The sequence below is a fragment of the Oncorhynchus mykiss genome, chromosome 12 (assembly GCF_013265735.2).
Source record: "Oncorhynchus mykiss isolate Arlee chromosome 12, USDA_OmykA_1.1, whole genome shotgun sequence".
Classification (NCBI taxonomy): domain Eukaryota; kingdom Metazoa; phylum Chordata; class Actinopteri; order Salmoniformes; family Salmonidae; genus Oncorhynchus; species Oncorhynchus mykiss.
In genome coordinates this window covers 97,025,431-97,052,930 of record NC_048576.1, presented here as the reverse complement: position 1 = coordinate 97,052,930, position 27,500 = coordinate 97,025,431, and the positions used below count along the sequence as shown (strand labels likewise).

General features: G+C 49.5%; 1 protein-coding gene across 3 annotated transcripts in view; it reads left to right on the top strand.

Moving 5' to 3' along the window:
* Positions 1–9,522: 9,522 nt before the first annotated feature.
* Positions 9,523–27,500, top strand: part of LOC110519445 (serine/threonine-protein kinase SMG1) — a 144,617-nt gene continuing 126,639 nt past the window's right edge. For 2 of the 3 annotated variants that reach the window (XM_036939391.1, XM_036939390.1), the window contains exons 1-5: positions 9,542–9,755; positions 11,284–11,471; positions 16,398–16,553; positions 17,173–17,309; positions 21,551–21,609. In XM_036939391.1, coding sequence (XP_036795286.1) covers positions 9,679–9,755; positions 11,284–11,471; positions 16,398–16,553; positions 17,173–17,309; positions 21,551–21,609 — 617 coding nt within the window. In that variant the 5' untranslated portion in view covers positions 9,542–9,678. Of the gene's footprint in view, positions 9,756–11,283; positions 11,472–16,397; positions 16,554–17,172; positions 17,310–21,550; positions 21,610–27,500 lie in introns of all 3 variants that reach the window. The other variant, XM_036939392.1, reaches the window with a different exon arrangement.

Below are 27,500 nucleotides of genomic sequence, written 5' to 3'. Positions count from 1 at the left end.
CATTCTATGTTCCATATGAGTCAGGCTGGAGTGTCCTAGAAACAGCATCTTTAGAGGACATTCTATGTTCTATAGAAAAATACCTGGCTAATAACTAGGATCTAGCCTGATCTGAGATCTGTTCAGATTATATAGATCTGAGACCAGCAGGTTAATAACTAGGATCTTTGTGTGTGTGTGTGTGTCTGTGTGTGTGTGTGTGTGTGTGTGTGTGTGTGTGTGTGTGTGTGTGTGTGTGTGTGTGTGTGTGTGTGTGTGTGTGTGAGAGAGAGAGAGAGAGAAAGAGAGCGAGAGAGACAGACAGACAGACAGACACAGCCCTCGTCATCTTGCCCAGTGATCTCCACATTGTAAGACTGACCCTCTCCTTGACAGCATGTTATTCTGTTCTGATGTTCTGATTATACCTGGCCCCCTCATGACTGTGTGTGTGTGTGTGTGTATAGGTGGGTGGGTGGATGGACCTGTGACCCAGATTGAAGGGTGGAGCAGGAATGGATATTTTCAGGGTGTGTGAGGGAGTGAGTGAGGGAGTGCGTAATCAGTGTGTGGTGTTTTCCAGAGACTACCTCACAGGGTGGATCCCTGTTCCGTGGACGTGTACCAAATGACACCCTAATTCCCTACATAGTGCACTACTTTTGACCAGAGCCCTATGGGTAGTGCACTACTTTTGACCAGAGCCCTATGGGTAGTGCACTACTTTTGACCAGAGCCCTATGGGTAAGTGCACTACTTTTGACCAGAGCCCTATGGGTAGTAGTGCACTACTTTAGACCAGAGCCCTATGGGTAAGTGCACTACTTTTGACCAGAGCCCTATGGGTAGTAGTGCACTACTTTAGACCAGAGCCCTATGGGTAGTGCACTACTTTTGACCAGAGCCCTATGGGTAGTGCACTACTTTTGACCAGAGCCCTATGGGTAGTGCACTATATAAGGAATGGGGCTCCATTTGGGATACGAACCCTGTTAGGATGATGACGATGATGCCGATGCTTCCATAGATGCCAGTCTTGTTCTAAATATAAGCAATGTTCTGGTGGACTCTGGGATTGATTTGAAGTCCAATCTAAGGACTACGGACCGATCAAAATCAAATCAAATTTTAACTGTCAAATACAAAACATTTAGCAGATGTTGTTGATGAGGGTGTAGCGAAATGCTTTGTGTTCCTAACTCCAACAGTGCAGTCATATCGAACAGTTCACCACAATACACACACATCGAAAAGTTAAATAATGGAATTAAGAAATGTATAAATATCGGGACGAGCAATGTTGGAGTGGCACTGACTAAAATACAGGAGAATAGAATACTGTATTTACATATGAGATATATATAAATAAATAAAATGATTACGTCAGAAGATGGCCAGACTACGTAATTCACTGGCTTCAGTTGAACAGATGGATAGACTGGACATATACCATTACAGGATAATGATGGGTCATCTTTAGACTGGACATATACCATTACAGGATAATGTCAGATGGGTCATCTTTAGACTGGACATATACCATTACAGGATAATGATGGGTCATCTTTAATCTATGTGGGCCTGTCACAGTTGGGGGTTTGGCACAGAATGATCACAACCTTTTCCCATCAGGTTCTCAGTACTTTAATAACAACAGGGGCTAATGATCGCTGATAATGGGGGCTTTAAGGTCGATTTGTGGTCCCAGTCCGTGCCTGAATGGATGGACAGGGTTTAAAATAGTATTATTTAACAAGGCAAGTGGTGTAAGAACACATTTTTATTTACAATGACGGCCTACCCGGACCAAACCCAGACCAAACCCAGACCAAACCCAGACCAAACCCAGACCAAACCCAGACCAAACCCCGACCAAACAAGGACCAAACCCAGACCAAACCCAGACCAAACCCAGACCAAACAAGGACCAAACCCGGACCAAACCCAGACCAAACCCAGACCAAACCCCGACCAAACAAGGACCAAACAAGGACCAAACCCGGACCAAACCCAGACCAAACCCAGACCAAACCCAGACCAAACCCAGACCAAACCCAGACCAAACCCAGACCAAACCCCGACCAAACAAGGACCAAACCCAGACCAAACCCAGACCAAACCCAGACCAAACAAGGACCAAACCCGGACCAAACCCAGACCAAACCCAGACCAAACCCCGACCAAACAAGGACCAAACAAGGACCAAACCCGGACCAAACCCAGACCAAACCCAGACCAAACCCAGACCAAACCCAGACCAAACCCAGACCAAACCCCGACCAAACAAGGACCAAACCCAGACCAAACCCAGACCAAACCCAGACCAAACCCAGACCAAACCCAGACCAAACAAGGACCAAACCCGGACCAAACCCAGACCAAACCCGAACCAAACCCAGACCAAACCCAGACCAAACCCAGACCAAACCCAGACCAAACAAGGACCAAACCCGGACCAAACCCAGACCAAACCCGAACCAAACCCAGACCAAACCCAGACCAAACCCAGACCAAACCCAGACCAAACCCAGACCAAACCCAGACCAAACCCAGACCAAACAAGGACCAAACCCAGACCAAACCCAGACCAAACCCAGACCAAACAAGGACCAAACCCGGACCAAACCCAGACCAAACCCAGACCAAACCCCGACCAAACAAGGACCAAACAAGGACCAAACCCGGACCAAACCCAGACCAAACCCAGACCAAACCCAGACCAAACCCAGACCAAACCCAGACCAAACCCAGACCAAACCCCGACCAAACAAGGACCAAACCCAGACCAAACCCAGACCAAACCCAGACCAAACCCAGACCAAACCCAGACCAAACAAGGACCAAACCCGGACCAAACCCAGACCAAACCCGAACCAAACCCAGACCAAACCCAGACCAAACCCAGACCAAACCCAGACCAAACAAGGACCAAACCCGGACCAAACCCAGACCAAACCCGAACCAAACCCAGACCAAACCCAGACCCGATTGGGCTCCCTAACTTGTTATTGAAACACTGAGAACCTGATGGGAGTGTTATCTTCTGTCTTCTCTACCATGTCCAGACATTTATATCTTCTGTCTTCTCTACCATGTCTAGACAGTTATAACTTCTGTCTTCTCTACCATGTCTAGACAGTTATAACTTCTGTCTTCTCTACCATGTCTAGACAGTTATATCTTCTGTCTTCTCTACCATGTCTAGACAGTTATAACTTCTGTCTTCTCTACCATGTCTAGACAGTTATATCTTCTGTCTTCTCTACCATGTCTAGACAGTTATAACTTCTGTCTTCTCTACCATGTCTAGACAGTTATAACTTCTGTCTTCTCTACCATGTCTAGACAGTTATAACTTCTGTCTTCTCTACCATGTCTAGACAGTTATAACTTCTGTCTTCTCTACCATGTCCAGACAGTTATATCTTCTGTCTTCTCTACCATGTCTAGACAGTTATATCTTCTGTCTTCTCTACCATGTCCAGACAGTTATAACTTCTGTCTTCTCTACCATGTCTAGACAGTTATAACTTCTGTCTTCTCTACCATGTCCAGACAGTTATAACTTCTGTCTTCTCTACCATGTCTAGACAGTTATAACTTCTGTCTTCTCTACCATGTCTAGACAGTTATAACTTCTGTCTTCTCTACCATGTCCAGACAGTTATAACTTCTGTCTTCTCTACCATGTCCAGACAGTTATAACTTCTGTCTTCTCTACGATGTCCAGACAGTTATAACTTCTGTCTTCTCTACCATGTCTAGACAGTTATAACTTCTGTCTTCTCTACCATGTGCAGACAGTTATAAGCAGTGTTGCCCTTCTTTAGTCATCAGCTGTCATCACCGCCCTTCACTGTCAGAGAGAAACCCCTTGACTTGGACACTGTTTATTGTACTGCGCTGTTTCCTGGCAACATGACGTGTGTGTGTGTGTGTATGTGTGTTTGTGCAAAGTGGAGGCCAATGAAAGTTAGTGTGGAGAGAGAGAGGGGAGGGGGGGGGCCTACAGCAGCACCTAGATCTTTGGCACAGATTCTGTCAGACCTGGGCCCTGACAGTAAATCTCTGTAGGACAAAAATAATGGATTTCCAAAAAAGGTCCAGTTGCCAGGACAATGAATACAAATTCCATCTAGACACCGTGGCCCTAGAGCACACAAAAAAACGATACATACCTTGGCCTAAACATCAGCGCCACAGGTAACTTCCACAAAGCTGTGAACGATCTGAGAGACAAGGCAAGAAGGGCCTTCTATGCCATCAAAAGGAACATAAAATTGTACATACCAATTAGGATTTGGCTAAAAATACTGGAATCAGTCATAGAATCCATTGCCCTTTATGGTTGTCAGGTCTGGGGTCCGCTCACCAACCAACACAAAATGGGACAAACACCAAATTGCGTCTCTGCATGCAGAATTCTGCAATAACATTCTCAGTGTACAATGTAAAACACCAAATAATGCACGCAGAGCAGAATTAGGCCGATACCCGCTACTGATCAAAATCCAGAAAATAAACGTTAAATTCTACAACCACCAAGAAAGCGATTCTCAAACCTTCCATAACAAAGCCATCACCTACAGAGAGATGAACCTGGAGAAGAGTCCCCTAAGCAAGCTGGTCCTGGGGCTCTGTTCACAAACACTAACAGACCCCACAGAGCCCCAGGACAGCAGCACAATTAGACCCAACCAAATCATGAGAAAACAAAAAGATAATTACTTTACACATGGGAAATAATTTGTCAAAACTGACTAGACACCAAAACAGACAGAAAGGAGGAAGGAGTACCTAGCTGAATCTGTCCAATAAGAAACGAGAGTCCCAGAAGAGTCCCGTAGTAGCCTGGAAAAGACTCCCGTAGCAACCTGGAGAAGAGTCCCGTAGCAACCTGGAGAAGAGTCCCGTAGCAACCTGGAGAAGAGTCCCGTAGCAACCTAGAGAAGAGTCCTGTAGCAACCTGGAGAAGAGTCCCATAGCAACCTGGAGAAGAGTCCCGTAGCAACCTAGAGAAGAGTCCTGTAGCAACCTGGAGAAGAATCCCGTAGCAACCTGGAGAAGAGTCCCGTAGCAACCTAGAGAAGAGTCCCGTAGCAACCTGGAGAAGAGTCCCATAGCAACCTGGAGAAGAGTCCCGTAGCAACCTAGAGAAGAGTCCCGTAGCAACCTAGAGAAGAGTCCTGTAGCAACCTGGAGAAGAGTCCCATAGCAACCTGGAGAAGAGTCCCGTAGCAACCTGGAGAAGAGTCCCGTAGCAACCTAGAGAAGAGTCCTGTAGCAACCTGGAGAAGAGTCCCATAGCAACCTGGAGAAGAGTCCCGTAGCAACCTGGAGAAGAGTCCCGTAAGCAAGCTGGTTCTGGGGCTCTGTTCACAAACACAAACAGACCCCACAGAGCCCCAGGACAACAACACCATTAGACCCAACCAAACCATGAGAAAACAAAAAGATAATGACTTTACACATAGGAAAACATTTACAAAAACAGAGCAAACTAGAATGATATTTGGCCCTAAACAGAGAGTATATAGTGGCAGAATACCTGATCACTGTGACTGACCCAAACTTAAGGAAAGCTTTGACTATGTACAGACTCAGTGAGCATAGCCTTGCTATTGAGAAAGGCCGCCGTAGGCAGACATGGCTCTCAAGAGAAGACAGGCTATGTGCTCACTGCCCACAAAATGAGGTGGAAAATGAGCTGCACTTCCTAACCTCCTGCCCAATGTATGACCACATTAGAGAGACATATTTCCCTCAGATTACACAGATCCACAAATAATTCGAAAACAAACCCAATTTTGATAAACTCCCATATCTACTGGGTGAAATTCCACAGTGTTCCATCACATCAGCAAGATTTGTGACCTGTTGCCACAAGAAAAGGGCAACCAGTGAAGAACAAACACCATTGTAAATACAACCCATATTTATGTTTATTTATTTTCTCTTTTGTACTTGAACTATTTCCACATAATATGACATTTGAAATGTCTTTATTCATTTGGAGTTTAATGTTTATATCAGGAATCAAGGTGAGACCCAGGTCCAGACTGTGTGAAGTAACAATGTTTATAGTAACAACAGGGGCAGGCAAACGGCAGGTCGAGGCAGGCAGGGGGTCGGTAATCCAGAAGTGGAGCAAAGGTACAGGATGACAGGCAGGCTCAGGGTCAGGCAGAGTGGTCGGGGGGGGGGGATACAGGGTCAGGCAGAGTGGTCGGGGGGGGGGGGGGATACAGGGTCAGGCAGAGTGGTCAGGCGGGTGGATACAGGGTCAGGCAGAGTGGTCAGGCGGGTGGATACAGGGTCAGGCAGAGTGGTCAGGCGGGTGGATACAGGGTCAGGCAGAGTGGTCAGGCGGGTGGATACAGGGTCAGGCAGAGTGGTCAGGCGGGTGGATACAGGGTCAGGCAGAGTGGTCAGGCGGGTGGATACAGGGTCAGGCAGAGTGGTCAGGCGGGTGGATACAGGGTCAGGCAGAGTGGTCAGGCGGGTGGATACAGGGTCAGGCAGAGTGGTCAGGCGGGTGGATACAGGGTCAGGCAGAGTGGTCAGGCGGGTGGATACAGGGTCAGGCAGAGTGGTCAGGCGGGTGGATACAGGGTCAGGCAGAGTGGTCAGGCGGGTGGATACAGGGTCAGGCAGAGTGGTCATGGGGGGGGTGGATACAGGGTCAGGACAGTCAAGGGTCAAAAACCAGGAGGGCGAGAAAAAAAGAGATGGGAAAAACAGTAGCTGAGACAAACCACTGGTTGACTTGAACAAACAAGACGAACTGGCATAGACAGACAGAAAACACTGGTATAAATACCCAGAGGATAAGTGGGGAAGTTGGATGAAACCTGGAGGGGCTGGAGACAAGCGAAAGAGAGAGAGAGAGAGAGAGAGAGAGAGAGAGCGGGGTGGAGAGAGAGAGAGAGAGAGAGAGAGAGAGAGAGAGAGAGAGAGAGGGGGAGAGAGAGAGCGGGGGGAGAGAGAGAGAGAGGGGGGGTGGACAGTTAAACAAAAACAACCACACAGACCTCATAATTTTCTTATTATATAGTGAGGAGAGCTGTATGACCAATCATCTGTTATTATATAGTGAGTAGAGCCGCAAGACAAATCCTCTCTTGTTACATTCTGAGAGACGAGAAAGAAGAGATATTGAAAGAGAGAGCGAGCGAGTGTGAAAGAGAGAGAGAGATACTGTAGATGAACATGAGTCCTCCTCTATTCCAATGTGATGAGTTGCAGAAGTTTGAATATGTGGGTTTGAATACATTATTCGTTATTCGTATATGCTTAGTTCAAAATCCACCTCTGCTCTGTGCTGCCATCTTGTGGGATACTGTGATAGCACATCATCGTCAGGCTCCTGTTGACCAGACACCAAAACAGACAGAAAAAGGGGAGGGACCACCTACCTGAATCTGTCCAATAAGAAAGTCTTGTTTCCGTTGCAATAACACTTTCAGTTGCCAAAACATTTTGCTACTATGTGCACTAATGATCTATTCATTAACTAATGTGTCCCCTGCTCCCTGTAGCCTTCCAATCTCCTTCATCCTATTGGGTTGTGGCTCCACACGCCCATGAAGAATGCCTAGCCGCTATTCATTTAGGAACCAGGATGCAGTCTTCACGGCTGTGTGGAGCCACTCTCCAATAGAATGAGAGAGGTTGGAGGCTACAGGCATCCTCTACTGACGGGATGAGGTCAATATCCTTCCAGGATACCCGGACCAGGTCGATTAGAAAGGCCTGCTCGCTGAAGTGTTTTAGGGAGCGTTTGATAGGGAAAAGGGTAACCTAATTTATGTTTCTATAACTCCCCTGAATGCTATTACCAGCAGTATCGTGCGCCTATCAACCTGAGTTATCCTGTTAGCACTGAGACGGTTTGCCCTAGTAGGAGTAGTGTGAGTCAGTGGCTGTTAAAACCTCTACAGGATCGGTGGGTTCCCCCCCCCGCGGGACGATTGAACTAACGTGCGCTAATGTGATTAACATGAGGTTGTAAGTAACAAGAACATTTCCCAGGACATAGACATATCTGATATGGGCAGAAAGCTTAAATGATTGTTAATCTAAATGCACTGTTCAATTTACAGTAGCTATTACAGTGAAAAAAATGCCATGCCATTGTTTGAGGAGAGTGCATAAGCAAACATAAAACTTTTATCACGACAACTGGTTCGATACATTCACCTCTGAAGGTAAATCGTGTACTTGCAGTCAATAACCTTGCTCTGATTTGTCATCCTGAGGGTCCCAGAGATCAAATGTAGCATAGTTTTGTTTGATAAAATCAATTTTTATATTCAAATGTACGAACTGAATTATACAATTTTACCAGCCACCTGGGCCGTTGTAATCGACTTCAGTGGGCACGCCGGAGAAGTGTGCTCTGCACGGATGAATCCCAGTTTCAGCTGTACCGGGCAGATGGCAGACAGTGTGTATGGTGTCGTGTGGGCGAGCGGTTTGCTGATGTCAACGTTGTGAACGGAGTTCTCCATGGTGTCGGTGAGGTTATGGTATGGGGAGGCATAAGCTACGGGCAACGAACACATTGCATTTTATCGTTGGCAAATTGAATGCACAGAGATCCTAGGTCCATTTTCGAGCCACTCATCCGCCGTCATCACCTCATGTTTCAGCATGATAATGCACAGCCCCATGTCGCAAGGTAAAATAGGCCACATTAACACACGTAGCCTAAGAAACAAGGTTCATTAAATTTGATAACATTAATAAATGTATATCTGAAACTCACTTACATCATTCCTTTGAAGACACAGTGGTAGCAATACATGGTTATAACATCTACAGAAGAGACAAGAATGTAGCTTCTCTACAGTAGAGGGAGGGAGGGGGGGGGGGGGAGGGTGTCCTACCCTGTTGTTCAATTGTCAGCTGTTACAGCTTACAGTTTAATATTTCAGGAATAAATAGGTGTACACATGTGTATGTGTGTGTGAATGGGAATAAATTGTTGGTATATAGTAAGACATAGCTGTTTGTGTGTGTGTGTGTGTGTGTGTGTGTGTGTGTGTGTGTGTGTGTGTGTGTGTGTGTGTGTGTGTGTGTGTGTGCTATATGAACATTTTATGGAGAAAAAACCCCATTGAAGTTTGCACTACTACACACACCATAATACTTTGAATCCTGCTCATCTTTACCTTGCATCCTCTGTTGCTGCATGCATGCTCTCTCTCCTCACCCCTGCTCCTGATGCTGTCGCTTAGCAACGCATATTCCAAGTGATGTGCAAAAACAAACAACTAGCTGCAGAGGAGATTGAGAAGAAGAAAAGAACCGTGAACATCGGTGTATATATTTTGTATGTTTTTTGTTGTTGTTGAGGGTCAGTGAAGTTAGCTAGGTAAATCTCTGGGTTATTTGATCAAACCTGTTCTGTTGCAGTCACAGCTCCTTGCTATGGTCGTTATTAAAGTCCGGCAGATGGCGCTGTTATAAAGAGAAGGGGCCAGTGGCTCTTTCATCAAGAATAGAAGAAGGAGTGGGAGCCAAAAAATAAAGGAGGAAAAAAAAAGAAAGGAGGCCGGACCTGACACAAAACATAACGCACACCGATAGCAGTAGAGGGTCCATTAATGGACATAAAATAAACAGATAGCGAGCAAATACGCTTGTTCACTGAATTTAATCCCGTTGAGAGCAGGTCATGCTGTTCTCGCAAAGGTAATGAGCCGTAAAGCCCTTGGGTTTCGGCTTAGCAGCGCCCACAAACTGCAGCGAAACTGGAATGATTGGCAGCCCAGGTTGGTATCGCGCCACGGGGGGAGACGGTCTAAAAGAGAACGGGGATCCGCTGGGCCTAACCTCGGCTTCTTTATTTAGCTAGTCAGACACTTTGGTTCCCACACCTTAGGGAAATGGCTTGATAACGGTAGCTAGCCAGCAAACAAGTAAGCTAACGCTCAAGCTTGATAACGTTATCCAAACTAGCTATCAAGGCAAACCAACACTTTGCGCATTTTATTCTGACTCAAAACAACCTGCCGCATTGCTATGCTTTCCTCGTGTTTAGGTATACATGGCTAGCTAGCTAACCTGGTAAGAGAAACCAATGATTGGAAGCTATTTCGGTAACAGTGGAAGTGGTGTTAGCTAGCTATTGCTAGTTGTTATTACTATTATTAGCCAATATTCATTGTCACTGAGATGACATGTTACCTTCACTTGGTAGCCAGCTAGTTAACGTCAGTTAACTCAAAGCGCACATCGTGGCAGCATATGATGTTAGCCAACTAGCTAACTAACTAGCAGCTAACTATGGCTAGTGTTCGTTAGCTAGGTTGTAACTTTCGTCACATTTTGTCCCCAGAGCTTGTTAGATAGATAGCTACAATACCAGTCGTTGGTTAGTTGTGCTTTGATAACTCGGTATCCGGAACAGTAAACTAATTTGACATCAAATAGTAACGTAAAGTGTGGAAACATTGGCTTTCTAGTTGGCTACCGAACGGTTGGCCATCCGTGGGCAACGTTCGTCTTTCCTGCTGTCTTGTGTAACGTTATCTGGTCAACAATGATTAGCTAGATAACCTCGGCATGACAGTTGATATTGGCTACCTAGTTATCGCTCAAACAGTAACTAGCCAGAAGAGCGCTAACTAACTAGCTACAGGGGTTTTTAACGCTTGCTAACCTGCTAGCTTTACTAGTTTTGCGCGGTACCACCCTTGACCAGTAAACGAAAGCGATTTAGCAATGCTGTCAGCGGTTTGAATTGCACAGGGACATCAATAAAGTGCATTATGCAAGTTAATCAGTTCCTGATCAAAGAGTGGGAGGTGGTGTTAAAACATTCCTTCAGTTGAGACCTCCACCTCCCTCCATTTGACGGTTCTGTTCAGACAAATGCTCAGAGTCTTATAGAAACTATTCTACAGAGCTGTAAATGAGCTAGAATCATTTGTCAAACCATGTATCCAGTTGTTAAATCCTAGACTTGTAAACCAGACTGGGGTGAGATTGTCAAACTGTAGGGAGTGTATCCATATAAGTTATGATTGGGTGGAAAGGTTGCTGGATCGAATCCCCAAGCTGACAATGTAAAAACCTGGCCTTCTGCCCCTAAACAAGGCAGTTAACTCACTGTTCCCCGGTAGGCCGTCATTGTAAATAAGAATTTGTTCTAAACTGATTTGCCTAGTTAAATAAAATGTAAAAAAATGATGAACCACAGTCATTTAGCATCGATCAAGTACAAGTTGCCACTGACTGTGTGTTTGTCTCTCTCTTCCCCCCCCCGTGTGTGTCTGTTCCTCTGTCCGCCGGCTTCAGAGGCGACAGCGTGTCAGCAGCTAGCCAGGACGGTGTGAAGTGCATCGCCACCAGAGACCTGGGTCCAGCTGCAGCAGCTGTATACGACCCAACAGCAGTGGGAGTAGCAACCTCGGACCGGCCTGTCTCCCCACCTCTCCTACAGAATGATGCCTTCCCAGACACCGCAGACACACTGGACGAAGGGGGTGGGTGTTACTGTTACTGTCTACTGCCTGTCTGCAGCATGTTGGGGTGGGTGTTACTGTTACTGTCTACTGCCTGTCTGGAGCATGTTGGGGTGGGTGTTACTGTTACTGTCTACTGCCTGTCTGCAGCATGTTGTGGTGGGTGTTACTGTTACTGTCTACTGCCTGTCTGCAGTATGTTGGGGTGGGCTGGTGTTGGGTGCTACTGCCTGTCTGCAGCATGTTGGGGTGGGCTGGGGGTGGATGCTACTGCCTGTCTGCAGCATGTTGGGGTGGGCTGGTGTTGGGTGCTACTGCCTGTCTGCAGCATGTTGGGTTGGGCTGGGGGTGGATGCTACTGCCTGTCTGCAGCATGTTGTGGTGGGCTGGGGGTGGATGCTACTGCCTGTCTGCAGCATGTTGGGGTGGGTATGGGCTGGTGTTGGGTGCGGGCTGGTGTTGGGTGCTACTGCCTGTCTGCAGCATGTTGGGGTGGGTGTGGGCTGGTGTTGGGTGCGGGCTGGTGTTGGGTGCTACTGCCTGTCTGCAGCATGTTGGTGTGGGCTGGTGTTGGGTGCTACTGCCTGTCTGCAGTATGTTGGGCTGGGGGTGGGTGCTACTGCCTGTCTGCAGTATGTTGGGCTGGGGGTGGGTGCTACTGCCTGTCTGCAGTATGTTGGGGTGGGCTGGTGTTGGGTGCTAGTGCCTGTCTGCAGTATGTTGGTGTGGGCTGGTGTTGGGTGCTACTGCCTGTCTGTAGCATGTTGGGGTGGGTGTGGGCTGGTGTTGGGTGCAACTGCCTGTCTGCAACACGTTGGTGGTACTGTAGTGATTTAAGTGAGCTACGACTGTTACGCCCCTTGCGGGTCTCACTGTAGGCAGACCTGCTACCCATTGCTCTAAAGAGTAAAAGGGGATTCGTAACAGGCCTGCCGACCCAGGCAGGGGTGCTGTGTATTATAGTAGCCTGGTTCAGGCCTGCCGACCCAGGCAGGGGTGCAGTGTATTATAGTAGCCTGGTTCAGGCCTGCCGACCCAGACAGGGGTGCTGTGTATTATAGTAGCCTGGTTCAGGCCTGCCGACCCAGGCAGGGGTGCTGTGTATAATAGTAGCCTGGTTCAGGCCTGCCGACCCAGGCAGGGGTGCTGTGTATTATAGTAGCCTGGTTCAGGCCTGCCGACCCAGGCAGGGGTGCTGTGTATTATAGTAGCCTGGTTCAGGCCTGCCGACCCAGGCAGGGGTGCTGTGTATTATAGTAGCCTGGTTCAGGCCTGCCGACCCAGGCAGGGGTGCTGTGTATTATAGTAGCCTGGTTCAGGCCTGCCGACCCAGGCAGGGGTGCTGTGTATTATAGTAGCCTGGTTCAGGCCTGCCGACCCAGGCAGGGGTGCTGTGTATAATAGTAGCCTGGTTCAGGCCTGCCGACCCAGGCAGGGGTGCTGTGTATTATAGTAGCCTGGTTCAGGCCTGCCGACCCAGGCAGGGGTGCTGTGTATAATAGTAGCCTGGTTCAGGCCTGCCGACCCAGGCAGGGGTGCTGTGTATTATAGTAGCCTGGTTCAGGCCTGCCGACCCAGGCAGGGGTGCTGTGTATTATAGTAGCCTGGTTCAGGCCTGCCGACCCAGGCAGTGGTGCTGTGTATTATAGTAGCCTGGTTCAGGCCTGCCGACCCAGGCAGGGGTGCTGTGTATTATAGTAGCCTGGTTCAGGCCTGCCGACCCAGGCAGGGGTGCTGTGTATTATAGTAGCCTGGTTCAGGCCTGCCGACCCAGGCAGGGGTGCTGTGTATTATAGTTGCCTGGTTCAGGCCTGCCGACCCAGGCAGGGGTGCTGTGTATTATAGTAGCCTTATGGGGTCAGGTTAGCAGTACATGAGACCAGGCTTGGGTTGTTATGGGGTCAGGTTAGCAGTACATGAGACCAGGCTTGGGTTATTATGGGGTCAGGTTAGCAGTAAACGCTGACACACCTGACAGCGGCTGTGTGTGAAATTACACCCTATTCCCTCACAAGCATTTCGCTACACTCGCATTAACATCTGCTAACCATGTGTATGTGACAAATAAAATTTGATTTGATTTGATATCTATGCATAGTCACTTCACCCCTACTTACATGTATAAATGACCTGTACCCCCGCACACTGACTCGGTACCGGTACCCCCTGTATATAACCTCCACACTGACTCGGTACCCCCTGTATATAACCTCCACACTGACTCAGTACCGGTACCCCCTGTATATAACCTCCACACTGACTCAGTACTGGTACCCCCTGTATATAACCTCCACACTGACTCGGTACCGGTACCCCCTGTATATAACCACCACACTGACTCGGTACCGGTACCCCCTGTATATAACCTCCACACTGACTCAGTACCGGTACCCCCTGTATATAACCTCCACACTGACTCTACACTGTTGGTTAAGGGCTTGTAAGTAAGCATTTCACTGTGAGGTCTACACTGTTGGTTAAGGGCTTGTCAGTCAGCATTTCACTGTAAGGTCTACACTGTTGGTTAAGGGCTTGTCAGTAAAGCATTTCACGGTAAGGTCTACACTGTTGGTTAAGGGCTTGTAAGTAAAGCATTTCACGGTAAGGTCTACACTATTGGTTAAGGGCTTGTAAGTAAAGCATTTCACGGTAAGGTCTACACTGTTGGTTAAGGGCTTGTCAGTAAACTTTTCACTGTGAGGTCTACACTGTTGGTTAAGGGCTTGTCAGTAAGCATTTCACTGTGAGGTCTACACTGTTGGTTAAGGGCTTGTAAGTCAGCATTTCACTGTGAGGTCTACACTGTTGGTTAAGGGCTTGTCAGTAAAGCATTTCAAGTCACATTTGACAAGTCACATTTGATTTGATACACAGGTCACTGCTTTAGACCAGGGCCCAATTTGTATCAGTGTATTTATTGTTGTGGTCACATTGTCCAGAGGTGAACCTGTAGTCCTCATGTCATTGAACTGTGGACAACCCCTGAGTGTTCTGTGTAAATGACTTATAAACTGGTAGTGGTGTCGACACCCCCCTGAGTGTTCTGTGTAAATTACTTATAAACTGGTAGTGGTGTCGACACCCCCCTGAGTGTTCTGTGTAAATGACTTATAAACTGGTAGTGGTGTCGACACCCCCTGAGTGTTCTGTGTAAATTACTTATAAACTGGTAGTGGTGTCCTTTAGGAGTCATCCAGCTTCTCTCCCTCTTTCCTTCCCGGGTCCTCAGACTCACGTCGGCTTAATGTTTCTGTGGAAGTGAAAGAGAAAGAGACTTGTCGTCTCTGTGGTGTCGTATCTGTCCCGGGCATCTGGTAGAAGGAAAGCACCGTGAATCCCCGGGTTCCCCCACAGATATCTGCCCTCGTGGTAGAGAAGTCTGTGTCTCAATGGCACCCTATTCCCTATATAGTGCACTACTTTAGACCAGGACCCAATAATGGCACCCTATTCCCTATGTAGTGCCCTACTTTAGACCGTCTACTGCGCTCCTGACACCTGTGGTAATTAGCCATCTGCTGCGCTCCTGACACCTGTGGTAATTAGCCATCTGCTGTGCTCCTGACCACCTGTGGTAATTAGCCATCTGCTGTGCTCCTGACCACCTGTGGTAATTAGCCATCTGCTGCGCTCCTGACACCTGTGGTAATTAGCCATCTACTGCGCTCCTGACACCTGTGGTAATTAGCCATCTGCTGTGCTCCTGACCACCTGTGGTAATTAGCCATCTGCTGTGCTCCTGACCACCTGTGGTAATTAGCCATCTGCTGCGCTCCTGACCACCTGTGGTAATTAGCCATCTGCTGTGCTCCTGACACCTGTGGTAATTAGTCATCTGCTGCGCTCCTGACACCTGTGGTAATTAGCCATCTACTGCGCTCCTGACACCTGTGGTAATTAGCCATCTACTGCGCTCCTGACACCTGTGGTAATTAGCCATCTACTGCGCTCCTGACACCTGTGGTAATTAGTCATCTGCTGCGCTCCTGACACCTGTGGTAATTAGCCATCTGCTGCGCTCCTGACACCTGTGTGTAAGCTAAGGGGGGTGTAGTTTAGTCAGATAGCTGTATGGATCTGTGCTAAACTGCTCCTCTCTCCTCCTCTCCTCCTCTCTCTCTGTCTCCACCCCCTCCTCCCCCTCTCTCTCTCTCTCCACCCCCTCCTCTCCTCTCTCCACCCCCTCCTCTCTCTGTCTCCACCCCCTCCTCCTCCTCTCCCCTCCTCTCCTCCTCTCTCTCTCTGTCTCCACCCCCTCCTCCCCCCCTCTCTCTCTCTCTCCACCCCCTCCTCCCCCTCTCTCTCTCTCTCCACCCCCTCCTCTCTCTGTCTCCACCCCCTCCTCCTCCTCTCCCCTCCTCTCCTCCTCTCTCTCTCTGTCTCCACCCCCTCCTCCCCCTCTCTCTCTCTCTCTCCACCCCCTCCTCCCCCTCTCTCTCTCTCTCTCTCTCCACCCCCTCCTCCCCCTCTCTCTCTCTCTCTCTCTCCACCCCCTCCTCTCTCTGTCTCCACCCCCTCCTCCTCCTCTCCCCTCCTCTCCCCTCCTCTCCTCCTCTCTCTCTCTGTCTCCACCCCCTCCTCCCCCTCTCTCTCTCTCTCTCCACCCCCTCCTCCCCCTCTCTCTCTCTCTCTCTCCACCCCTCCTCTCTCTCTCTCCACCCCTCCTCTCTCTGTCTCCACCCCCTCCTCCCCCTCTCTCTCTCTCTCTCTCTCCACCCCTCCTCTCTCTCTCTCCACCCCTCCTCTCTCTGTCTCCACCCCCTCCTCCCCCTCTCTCTCTCTCTCCACCCCTCCTCTCTCTGTCTCCACCCCCTCCTCTCCTCTCCTCTCTCCACCCCCTTCTCCCCCTCTCTCTCTCTCTCCACCCCCTCCTCTCTCTCTCTCCACCCCCTCCTCCCCCTCTCTCTCTGTCTCCACCCCTCCTCTCTCTCTCTCCACCCCCTCCAGGAGGATATGAAGCTGCAGGAGGGTTCAGTGATGATACTTTTGGTTGGAAGTCGTTGGGGCAAGAGTTGAGGATCAACGATGCGACCGCCGATTTGACCACTTTTCAGCAGCATGGAAACCGTGCTTTAGCATCTAAGGACATGAGGAAATCCCACGGTGAGTATTTAGTCTACACCAGGGGCTGTCGTCAGACCTCTCCCCCCGGGGGCTGTCGTCAGACCTCTCCCCCCGGAGGGCTGTCGTCAGACCTCTCCCCCCGGGGGCTGTCGTCAGACCTCTCCCCCCGGGGGGCTGTCGTCAGACCTCTTCCCCCGGGGGGCTGTCGTCAGACCTCTCCCCCCGGGGGGCTGTCGTCAGACCTCTTCCCCCGGGGGGCTGTCGTCAGGCCTCTCCCCCCGGGGGGCTGTCGTCAGGCCTCTCCCCCCGGGGGGCTGTCGTCAGGCCTCTCCCCCCGGGGGGCTGTCGTCAGGCCTCTCCCCAGTCTTAATACACCCGATTCACCTAGTCAAGGTCTTGATGATTAGTTGACCAGTTGAATCAGGTGCTGTGGAATAGATCACATCCCTGGAGCGTCTGGGGGTTCTGAGGATGGGTTTGGAAGTCACTACTTGGTTCTCTTACATATAATGGCAACATTGCTGAATTCTATTTCTGATCACCATTTTATCTCTCCATTCCCCTCTTTCAATCTCTTTCTCCATCTCTCTTTACATCCCGCCCTCTCTCCCTCTTTTCCTGTTCTTTCCATCCCTCTCTCTGTCCCCCCCCCTTACAGACAGAGGGATGTCTCACTCTGATGAGTCTCGCCTGTCCAACCTCCTGCGCCGTGCGTCCCGTGAGGAGGACAGGGACCGCCGGCTGGCCACTGTCAGACAGCTCCGGGAGTTCATCACTCACTCTGACAACAAAGTGGTGAGGTCATCGATCATATCTACAGTTGAAGTGGGAAGTTTACATACACTTAGGTTGGAGTCCATTAAAACTCGTTTTTCAACCACTCCACAAATGTCTTAAACTATAGTTTTGGCAAGTCGGTTAGGACATCTAATTTGTGCATGACACAAGTCATTTTTCCAACAATTGATAACATACAGATTATTTCACTTATAATTCACTGTATCACAATTCCAGTGGGTTAGACGTTTACATACACTAAGTTGACTGCCTTTAAACAGCTTGGAAAATTCCAGAAAATGATGTCATGGCGTTAGAAGCTTCTGATAGGCTAATTGACATCATTTGAGTCAGTTGGAGGTGTACCTGTGGATGTATTTCAAGGCCTACCTTCAAAACTCAGTGCCTCTTTGCTTGACATCATGGGAAAATCAAAAGAAATCAGCCAAGACCTCAGAAAAAACATTGTTGACCTCCACAAGTCTGGTTCATCCTTGGGAGCAATTTCCAAACGCCTGAAGGTACCACGCTCATCTGTACAAACAATAGTACGCAAGTATAAACACCATGGGACCACGCAGCCGTCACAACGCTCAGGAAGGAGACGCGTTCTGTCTCCTAGAGATGAACGTACTTTGGTGCGAAAAGTGCAAATCAATCCCAGAACAACAGCAAAGGACCTTGTGAAGATGCTGGAGGAAACGGGCACAAAAGTATCTATATCCACAATAAAATGAGTCCTATATCGACATAACCTGAAAGGCCACTCAGCAAGGAAGAAGTCACTGCTCCAAAACCGCCATAAACAAGCCAGACTACGGTTTGCAGAGAAATGTCCTCTGGTCTGATGAAACTGTTTGGCCATAATGACCATCGTTATGTTTGGAGGGGAAAGGGGGAGGGGCTTGCAAGCCAGATAACACCATCCCAACCGTGAAGCACGGGGGTGGCAGCATCATGTTGTGGGGGTGCTTTGCTGCAGGAGGGACTGGTGCACTTCACAAAATAGATGGCATCATGAGGCAGTAAAATTATCTGGATATATTGAAGCAACATCTCAAGACATCAGTCAGGAAGTTAAAGCTTGGTCGCAAATGGATCTTCCAAATGGACAATGATCCCAAGCATACTTCCAAAGTTGTGGCAAAATGGCTTAAGGACAACAAAGTCAAGGTATTGGAGTTGTCATCACAAAGCCCTGACCTCAATCCTATAGAACATGTGTGGGCAGAACTGAAAAAGCACCAGCTCTGTCAGGAGGAATGGGCCAAAATTCACCCAACTTATTGTGGGAAGCTTTTGGAAGGCAACCCGAAACGTTTGACCCAAGTTAAACAATTTAAAGGCAATGCTACCAAATACTAATTGAGTGTATGTAAACTTCTAACCCACTGGGAATGTGATGAATGAAACAAAAGCTGAAATAAATCATTCTCTCTACTATTATTCTGACTTCACATTCTTAACATAAAGTGGTAATCCTAACTGACCTAAAACAGGGGATTTTTACTAGGATTAAATGTCAGGAATTGTGAAATATTAAGTTTATGTATTTGGCTAATGTGTATGTGAACTTCCAACTTCAACTATCTATCTATCTGGGTAGTTCATCACTCACTCTGACGACATCAGTGGTGAGGTTGATCTGTCTGTTATTCAATCAATCGATTGACCCCAGTAACGAGTAGGGCACTACTGTAGGCCCCGAGTAGTGCACTACTGTAGGCCCCGAGTAGTGCACTACTATAGGCCCCGAGTAGTGCACTACTATAGGCCCCCGAGTAGTGCACTACTATAGGCCCCCGGGTAGTGCACTACTGTAGGCCCCCGGGTAGTGCACTACTGTAGGCCCCCGGGTAGGGCACTACTGTAGGCCCCCGGGTAGGGCACTACTGTAGGCCCCCGGGTAGGGCACTACTGTAGGCCCCCGGGTAGGGCACTACTGTAGGCCCCCGGGTAGGGCACTACTGTAGGCCCCCGGGTAGGGCACTACTGTAGGCCCCCGGGTAGGGCACTACTGTAGGCCCCCGGGTAGGGCACTACTGTAGGCCCCCGGGTAGGGCACTACTGTAGGCCCCCGGGTAGGGCACTACTGTAGGCCCCCGGGTAGGGCACTACTGTAGGCCCCCGGGTAGGGCACTACTGTAGGCCCCCGGGTAGGGCACTACTGTAGGCCCCCGGGTAGGGCACTACTGTAGGCCCCCGGGTAGGGCACTACTGTAGGCCCCCGGGTAGGGCACTACTGTAGGGCCCCGGGTAGGGCACTACTGTAGGGCCCCGGGTAGGGCACTACTGTAGGCCCCCGGGTAGGGCACTACTGTAGGCCCCCGGGTAGGGCACTACTGTAGGCCCCCGGGTAGGGCACTACTGTAGGCCCCCGGGTAGGGCACTACTGTAGGCCCCCGGGTAGGGCACTACTGTAGGCCCCCGGGTAGGGCACTACTGTAGGCCCCCGGGTAGGGCACTACTGTAGGCCCCCGGGTAGGGCACTACTGTAGGCCCCCGGGTAGGGCACTACTGTAGGCCCCCGGGTAGGGCACTACTGTAGGCCCCCGGGTAGGGCACTACTGTGGGCCCCCGGGTAGGGCACTACTGTGGGCCCCCGGGTAGGGCACTACTGTGGGCCCCCGGGTAGGGCACTACTGTGGGCCCCCGGGTAGGGCACTACTGTGGGCCCCGGGGTAGGGCACTACTGTGGGCCCCCGGGTAGGGCACTACTGTGGGCCCCCGGGTAGGGCACTACTGTGGGCCCCCGGGTAGGGCACTACTGTGGGCCCCCGGGTAGGGCACTACTGTGGGCCCCCGGGTAGGGCACTACTGTGGGCCCCCGGGTAGGGCACTACTGTGGGCCCCCGGGTAGGGCACTACTGTGGGCCCCCGGGTAGGGCACTACTGTGGGCCCCGGGTAGTGCCCACCACTCTTGTTTACCGGGGCTGTGTTTAGACTGGGGGGGGCTGTGTTTAGACTGGGGTGGCTGTGTTTAGACTGGAGGGGGCTGTGTTTAGATTGGAGGGGGCTGTGTTTAGACTGGGGGGGGCTGTGTTTAGACTGGGGGGGGCTGTGTTTAGACTGAGGGGGGGGCTGTGTTTAGACTGAGGGGGGGGCTGTGTTTAGACTGAGGGGGGGGCTGTGTTTAGACTGGGGGGGGGGCTGTGTTTAGACTGGGGGGGGCTGTGTTTAGACTGGGGGGGGCTGTGTTTAGACTGGGGGGGGCTGTGTTTAGACTGGGGGGGGGCTGTGTTTAGACTGGGGGGGGGCTGTCTTTAGACTGGGGGGGGCTGTGTTTAGACTGGAGGGGGCTGTGTTTAGACTGGAGGGGGCTGTGTTTAGACTGAGGGGGGGGCTGTGTTTAGACTGAGGGGGGGGCTGTGTTTAGACTGAGGGGGGGGCTGTGTTTAGACTGGGGGGGGCTGTGTTTAGACTGGGGGGGCTGTGTTTACTGGGGGTAGTGGTGATGCAACTCCACTGTAGAACTGTGTTCTCTCCCTGTTTGACACTGATTGTGTTCCTCTCTCTCTCTCTCTCGCCCTCCCCCTTCTCTCTCTCTGGCCCTCCCCCTTCTCTCTCTCTCGCCCTCCCCCTTCTCTCTCTCTCGCCCTCCCCCTTCTCTCTCTCTGGCCCTCCCCCTTCTCTCTCGCCCTTCTCGCTCTCGCCCTTCTCTCTCTCTCGCCCTCCCCCTTCTCTCTCTCTCGCTCTCCCCCTTCTCTCTCTCGCTCTCTCTCTCGCCCTTCTCTCTCTCTCGCCCTTCTCTCTCTCGCCCTCCCCCTTCTCTCTCTCTCTCTCTTTCTCTCTCTCTCTCTCGCCCTTCTCTCTCTCGCCCTTCTCTCTCGCCCTTCTCTCTCGCCCTTCTCTCTCGCCCTTCTCTCTCGCCCTTCTCTCTCGCTCTCTCTCTCGCCCTTCTCTCTCGCCCTTCTCTCTCGCCCTTCTCTCTCGCCCTTCTCTCTCGCCCTTCTCTCCCGCCCTCCCCCTTCTCTCCCGCCCTCCCCCTTCTCTCTCGCCCTCCCCCTTCTCTCTCGCCCTCCCCCTTCTCTCTCGCCCTCCCCCTTCTCTCTCGCCCTCCCCCTTCTCTCTCGCCCTCCCCCTTCTCTCTCGCCCTCCCCCTTCTCTCTCGCCCTCCCCCTTCTCTCTCGCCCTTCTCTCTCTCTCTCGCCCTTCTCTCTCTCTCTCTCTCGCCCTCCCCCTTCTCTCTCTTGCCCTCCCCCCTTCTCTCTCACCCCCCTCCCCCTTTTCTCTCTCTCACCCCCCTCTCTCCCACCAGGCCCTGGTGAAACAGTTGGATACGATCCTCAGTACCCTGAATGATATTTTGAATGAAAGGTAAGAGGAAGTTCCCAATCAGAGCCAAAGAGTCTCCATCTGAAATGGCACCCTGTACCCTGTTCCCTGCACCCTGTTCCCTGCCCCCTCTTCCCTGCACCCTGTTCCCTGCACCCTGTTCCCTGCACCCTGTTCCCTGCACCCTGCACCCTGTTCCCTGCACCCTGTTCCCTGCACCCTGTTCCCTGCACCCTGTTCCCTGCACCTTGTTCCCTGCACCTTGTTCCCTGCACCCTGTTCCCTGCACCCTGTTCCCTGCACCCTGTTCCCTGCACCCTGTTCCCTGCACCCTGTTCCCTGCACCCTGTTCCCTGTATAGTACAGTACTTCTGACCAGGTCATGTCTCTGGTCTTCATATCTCTGGTCTTCATGTCTCTGGTCTTCATGTCTCTGGTCTTCATGTCTCTGGTCTTCATGTCTCTGGTCTTCATGTCTCTGGTCTTCATGTCTCTGGTCTTCATGTCTCTGGTCTTCATGTCTCTGGTCTTCATGTCTCTGGTCTTCATGTCTCTGGTCTTCATGTCTCTGGTCTTCATGTCTTCATGTCTCTGGTCTTCATGTCTCTGGTCTTCTGGTCTTCATGTCTCTGGTCCTTCATGTCTCTGGTCCTTCATGTCTCTGGTCCTTCATGTCTCTGGTCCTTCATGAGACCTTGGTTCCAGTCCAGACTGTATCACAGAGGTTTAAGACTCTGCATCTCAGTACTAGAGGCGTCACTACAGTCCCTGGTTCCAGTCCAGACTGTATCACAGAGGTTTAAGAACCTGCATCTCAGTACTAGAGGCGTCACTACAGTCCCTGGTTCCAGTCCAGACTGTATCACAGAGGTTTAAGAACCTGCATCTCAGTACTAGATGCGTCACTACAGTCCCTGGTTCCAGTCCAGACTGTATCACAGAGGTTTAAGAACCTGCATCTCAGTACTAGAGGCGTCACTACAGTCCCTGGTTCTCAGTACTAGAGGAGTAACTACAGACCCTGGTTCTCAGTACTAGAGGAGTAACTACAGGCCCTGGTTCTCAGTACTAGAGGAGTCACTACAGGCCCTGGTTCTCAGTACTAGAGGAGTAACTACAGTCCCTGGTTCTCAGTACTAGAGGAGTAACTACAGGCCCTGGTTCTCAGTACTAGAGGAGTAACTACAGGCCCTGGTTCTCAGTACTAGAGGAGTAACTACAGGCCCTGGTTCTCAGTACTAGAGGAGTAACTACAGACCCTGGTTCTCAGTACAATCGGAGTAACTACAGGCCCTGGTTCTCAGTACTAGAGGAGTAACTACAGACCCTGGTTCTCAGTACTAGAGGAGTCACTACAGACCCTGGTTCTCAGTACTAGAGGAGTCACTACAGACCCTGGTTCTCAGTACTAGAGGAGTCACTACAGACCCTGGTTCTCAGTACTAGAGGAGTCACTACAGACCCTGGTTCTCAGTACTAGAGGAGTAACTACAGACCTTGGTTCTCAGTACTAGAGGAGTAACTACAGGCCCTGGTTCTCAGTACTAGAGGAGTCACTACAGTCCCTGGTTCTCAGGACTAGAGGAGTAACTACAGACCTAGGATCTCAGTACTAGAGGAGTCACTACAGGCCCTGGTTCTCAGTACTAGAGGAGTCACTACAGTCCCTGGTTCTCAGTACTAGAGGAGTCACTACAGTCCCTGGTTCTCAGGACTAGAGGAGTAACTACAGACCTAGGTTCTCAGTACTAGAGGAGTCACTACAGGCCCTGGTTCTCAGTACTAGAGGAGTCACTACAGTCCCTGGTTCTTAGTACTAGAGGAGTCACTACAGTCCCTGGTTCTCAGTACTAGAGGAGTCACTACAGTCCCTGGTTCTCAGTACTAGAGGAGTAACTACAGACCTTGGTTCTCAGTACTAGAGGAGTCACTACAGGCCCTGGTTCTCAGTACTAGAGGAGTCACTACAGACCCTGGTTCTCAGTACTAGAGGAGTAACTACAGGCCCTGGTTCTCAGTACTAGAGGAGTCACTACAGTCCCTGGTTCTCAGTACTAGAGGAGTAACTACAGACCCTGGTTCTCAGTACTAGAGGAGTCACTACAGGCCCTGGTTCTCAGTACTAGAGGAGTCACTACAGTCCCTGGTGTAATTAAACCAAGGTTAAATACAAGCCTTCCACAAGACCCACTAATCATTTAATGATTTAATTAAAAATAGTTTAACCTGCTTTTTTGCAATAAGACTTAAAAGCCAGATCAGTGACAAGTCTATGAAAAATGCCCTTTTTTTTAGTAAATAATCCTAAGCAGAAGTGTGCCTAATGCACATCCACTAATAATGACTGACTTCTGGTAGCAGACGTTACAGACCATTAGCACAGATCTCATCAACCATCTCTGCAGCATAAGCCCACGTGCTGGTGGGTAGCCAGCATATCGTAATAGGTCAGGTCAACCTGGATCTATTCGCTTGTTAATAACAAGCTAGAACAGTTGAAGTGTTATGAATACACCCTCCTGTCTGTCTCCAACTGTTCAACAGTCTGGTTAAGGTGCTGCTAGTGGTATTATATAACAGACCAGACAAGCTAGAACAGTTGAACTGTTATGAATACACCCTCCTGTCTGTCTCCAACTGTTCAACAGTCTGGTTAAGATGCTGCTAGTGGTATTATATAACAGACCAGACAAGCTAGAACAGTTGAACTGTTATGAATACACCCTCCTGTCTGTCTCCAACTGTTCAACAGTCTGGTTAAGATGCTGCTAGTGGTATTATATAACAGACCAGACAAGCTAGAACAGTTGAACTGTTATGAATACACCCTCCTGTCTGTCTCCAACTGTTAAACAGTCTGGTCACTTCCTTTTGCTGTTGAAGTCAAGGGGCCTACCTGGATAAGATGTTTATCTCTCAGTCAAGGGGCCTACCTGGATAAGATGTTTATCTCTCAGTCAAGGGGTCTACCTGGATAAGATGTTTATCTCTCAGTCAAGGGGTCTACCTGGATAAGATGTTTATCTCTCAGTCAAGGGGTCTACCTGGATAAGATGTTTATCTCTCAGTCAAGGGGTCTACCTGGATAAGATGTTTATCTCAGTCAAGGGGCCTACCTGGATAAGATGTTTATCTCAGTCAAGGGGCCTACCTGGATAAGATGTTTATCTCTCAGTCAAGGGGTCTACCTGGATAAGATGTTTATCTCTCAGTCAAGGGGTCTACCTGGATAAGATGTTTATCTCAGTCAAGGGGCCTACCTGGATAAGATGTTTATCTCAGTCAAGGGGCCTACCTGGATAAGATGTTTATCTCTCAGTCAAGGGGTCTACCTGGATAAGATGTTTATCTCTCAGTCAAGGGGTCTACCTGGATAAGATGTTTATCTCTCAGTCAAGGGGCCTACCTGGATAAGATGTTTATCTCTCAGTCAAGGGGTCTACCTGGATAAGATGTTTATCTCTCAGTCAAGGGGCCTACCTGGATAAGATGTTTATCTCTCAGTCAAGGGGTCTACCTGGATAAGATGTTTATCTCTCAGTCAAGGGGCCTACCTGGATAAGATGTTTATCTCTCAGTCAAGGGGTCTACCTGGATAAGATGTTTATCTCTCAGTCAAGTGGTCTACCTGGATAAGATGTTTATCTCTCAGTCAAGGGGTCTACCTGGATAAGATGTTTATCTCAGTCAAGGGGCCTACCTGGATAAGATGTTTATCTCTCAGTCAAGGGGTCTACCTGGATAAGATGTTTATCTCTCAGTCAAGGGGCCTACCTGGATAAGATGTTTATCTCTCAGTCAAGGGGCCTACCTGGATAAGATGTTTATCTCTCAGTCAAGGGGCCTACCTGGATAAGATGTTTATCTCTCAGTCAAGGGGCCTACCTGGATAAGATGTTTATCTCTCAGTCAAGGGGTCTACCTGGATAAGATGTTTATCTCTCAGTCAAGTGGCCTACCTGGATAAGATGTTTATCTCTCAGTCAAGGGGCCTACCTGGATAAGATGTTTATCTCAGTCAAGTGGCCTACCTGGATAAGATGTTTATCTCTCAGTCAAGGGGTCTACCTGGATAAGATGTTTATCTCTCAGTCAAGGGGCCTACCTGGATAAGATGTTTATCTCTCAGTCAAGGGGCCTACCTGGATAAGATGTTTATCTCAGTCAAGGGGCCTACCTGGATAAGATGTTTATCTCAGTCAAGGGGCCTACCTGGATAAGATGTTTATCTCAGTCAAGGGGCCTACCTGGATAAGATGTTTATCTCAGTCAAGGGGTCTACCTGGATAAGATGTTTATCTCTCAGTCAAGGGGCCTACCTGGATAAGATGTTTATCTCTCAGTCAAGGGGTCTACCTGGATAAGATGTTTATCTCTCAGTCAAGGGGTCTACCTGGATAAGATGTTTATCTCTCAGTCAAGGGGTCTACCTGGATAAGATGTTTATCTCTCAGTCAAGGGGTCTACCTGGATAAGATGTTTATCTCTCAGTCAAGGGGCCTACCTGGATAAGATGTGTATCTCTCAGTCAAGGGGTCTACCTGGATAAGATGTTTATCTCTCAGTCAAGGGGCCTACCTGGATAAGATGTTTATCTCAGTCAAGGGGCCTACCTGGATAAGATGTTTATCTCTCAGTCAAGGGGCCTACCTGGATAAGATGTTTATCTCTCAGTCAAGGGGTCTACCTGGATAAGATGTTTATCTCTCAGTCAAGTGGCCTACCTGGATAAGATGTTTATCTCTCAGTCAAGGGGCCTACCTGGATAAGATGTTTATCTCTCAGTCAAGGGGTCTACCTGGATAAGATGTTTATCTCTCAGTCAAGTGGCCTACCTGGATAAGATGTTTATCTCTCAGTCAAGGGGCCTACCTGGATAAGATGTTTATCTCTCAGTCAAGTGGCCTACCTGGATAAGATGTTTATCTCAGTCAAGGGGTCTACCTGGATAAGATGTTTATCTCTCAGTCAAGGGGCCTACCTGGATAAGATGTTTATCTCTCAGTCAAGGGGTCTACCTGGATAAGATGTTTATCTCTCAGTCAAGTGGCCTACCTGGATAAGATGTTTATCTCTCAGTCAAGGGGCCTACCTGGATAAGATGTTTATCTCTCAGTCAAGTGGCCTACCTGGATAAGATGTTTATCTCAGTCAAGGGGTCTACCTGGATAAGATGTTTATCTCTCAGTCAAGTGGCCTACCTGGATAAGATGTTTATCTCTCAGTCAAGTGGCCTACCTGGATAAGATGTTTATCTCTCAGTCAAGGGGCCTACCTGGATAAGATGTTTATCTCTCAGTCAAGTGGCCTACCTGGATAAGATGTTTATCTCAGTCAAGGGGTCTACCTGGATAAGATGTTTATCTCTCAGTCAAGTGGCCTACCTGGATAAGATGTTTATCTCTCAGTCAAGGGGCCTACCTGGATAAGATGTTTATCTCTCAGTCAAGTGGCCTATCTGGATAAGATGTTTATCTCTCAGTCAAGGGGTCTACCTGGATAAGATGTTTATCTCAGTCAAGGGGTCTACCTGGATAAGATGTTTATCTCTCAGTCAAGGGGTCTACCTGGATAAGATGTTTATCTCTCAGTCAAGGGGTCTACCTGGATAAGATGTTTATCTCTCAGTCAAGTGGCCTACCTGGATAAGATGTTTATCTCTCAGTCAAGGGGTCTACCTGGATAAGATGTTTATCTCTCAGTCAAGGGGTCTACCTGGATAAGATGTTTATCTCTCAGTCAAGTGGCCTACCTGGATAAGATGTTTATCTCTCAGTCAAGGGGCCTACCTGGTTAAGATGTTTATCTCTCAGTCAAGGGGTCTACCTGGATAAGATGTTTATCTCTCAGTCAAGGGGTCTACCTGGATAAGATGTTTATCTCTCAGTCAAGGGGTCTACCTGGATAAGATGTTTATCTCAGTCAAGGGGCCT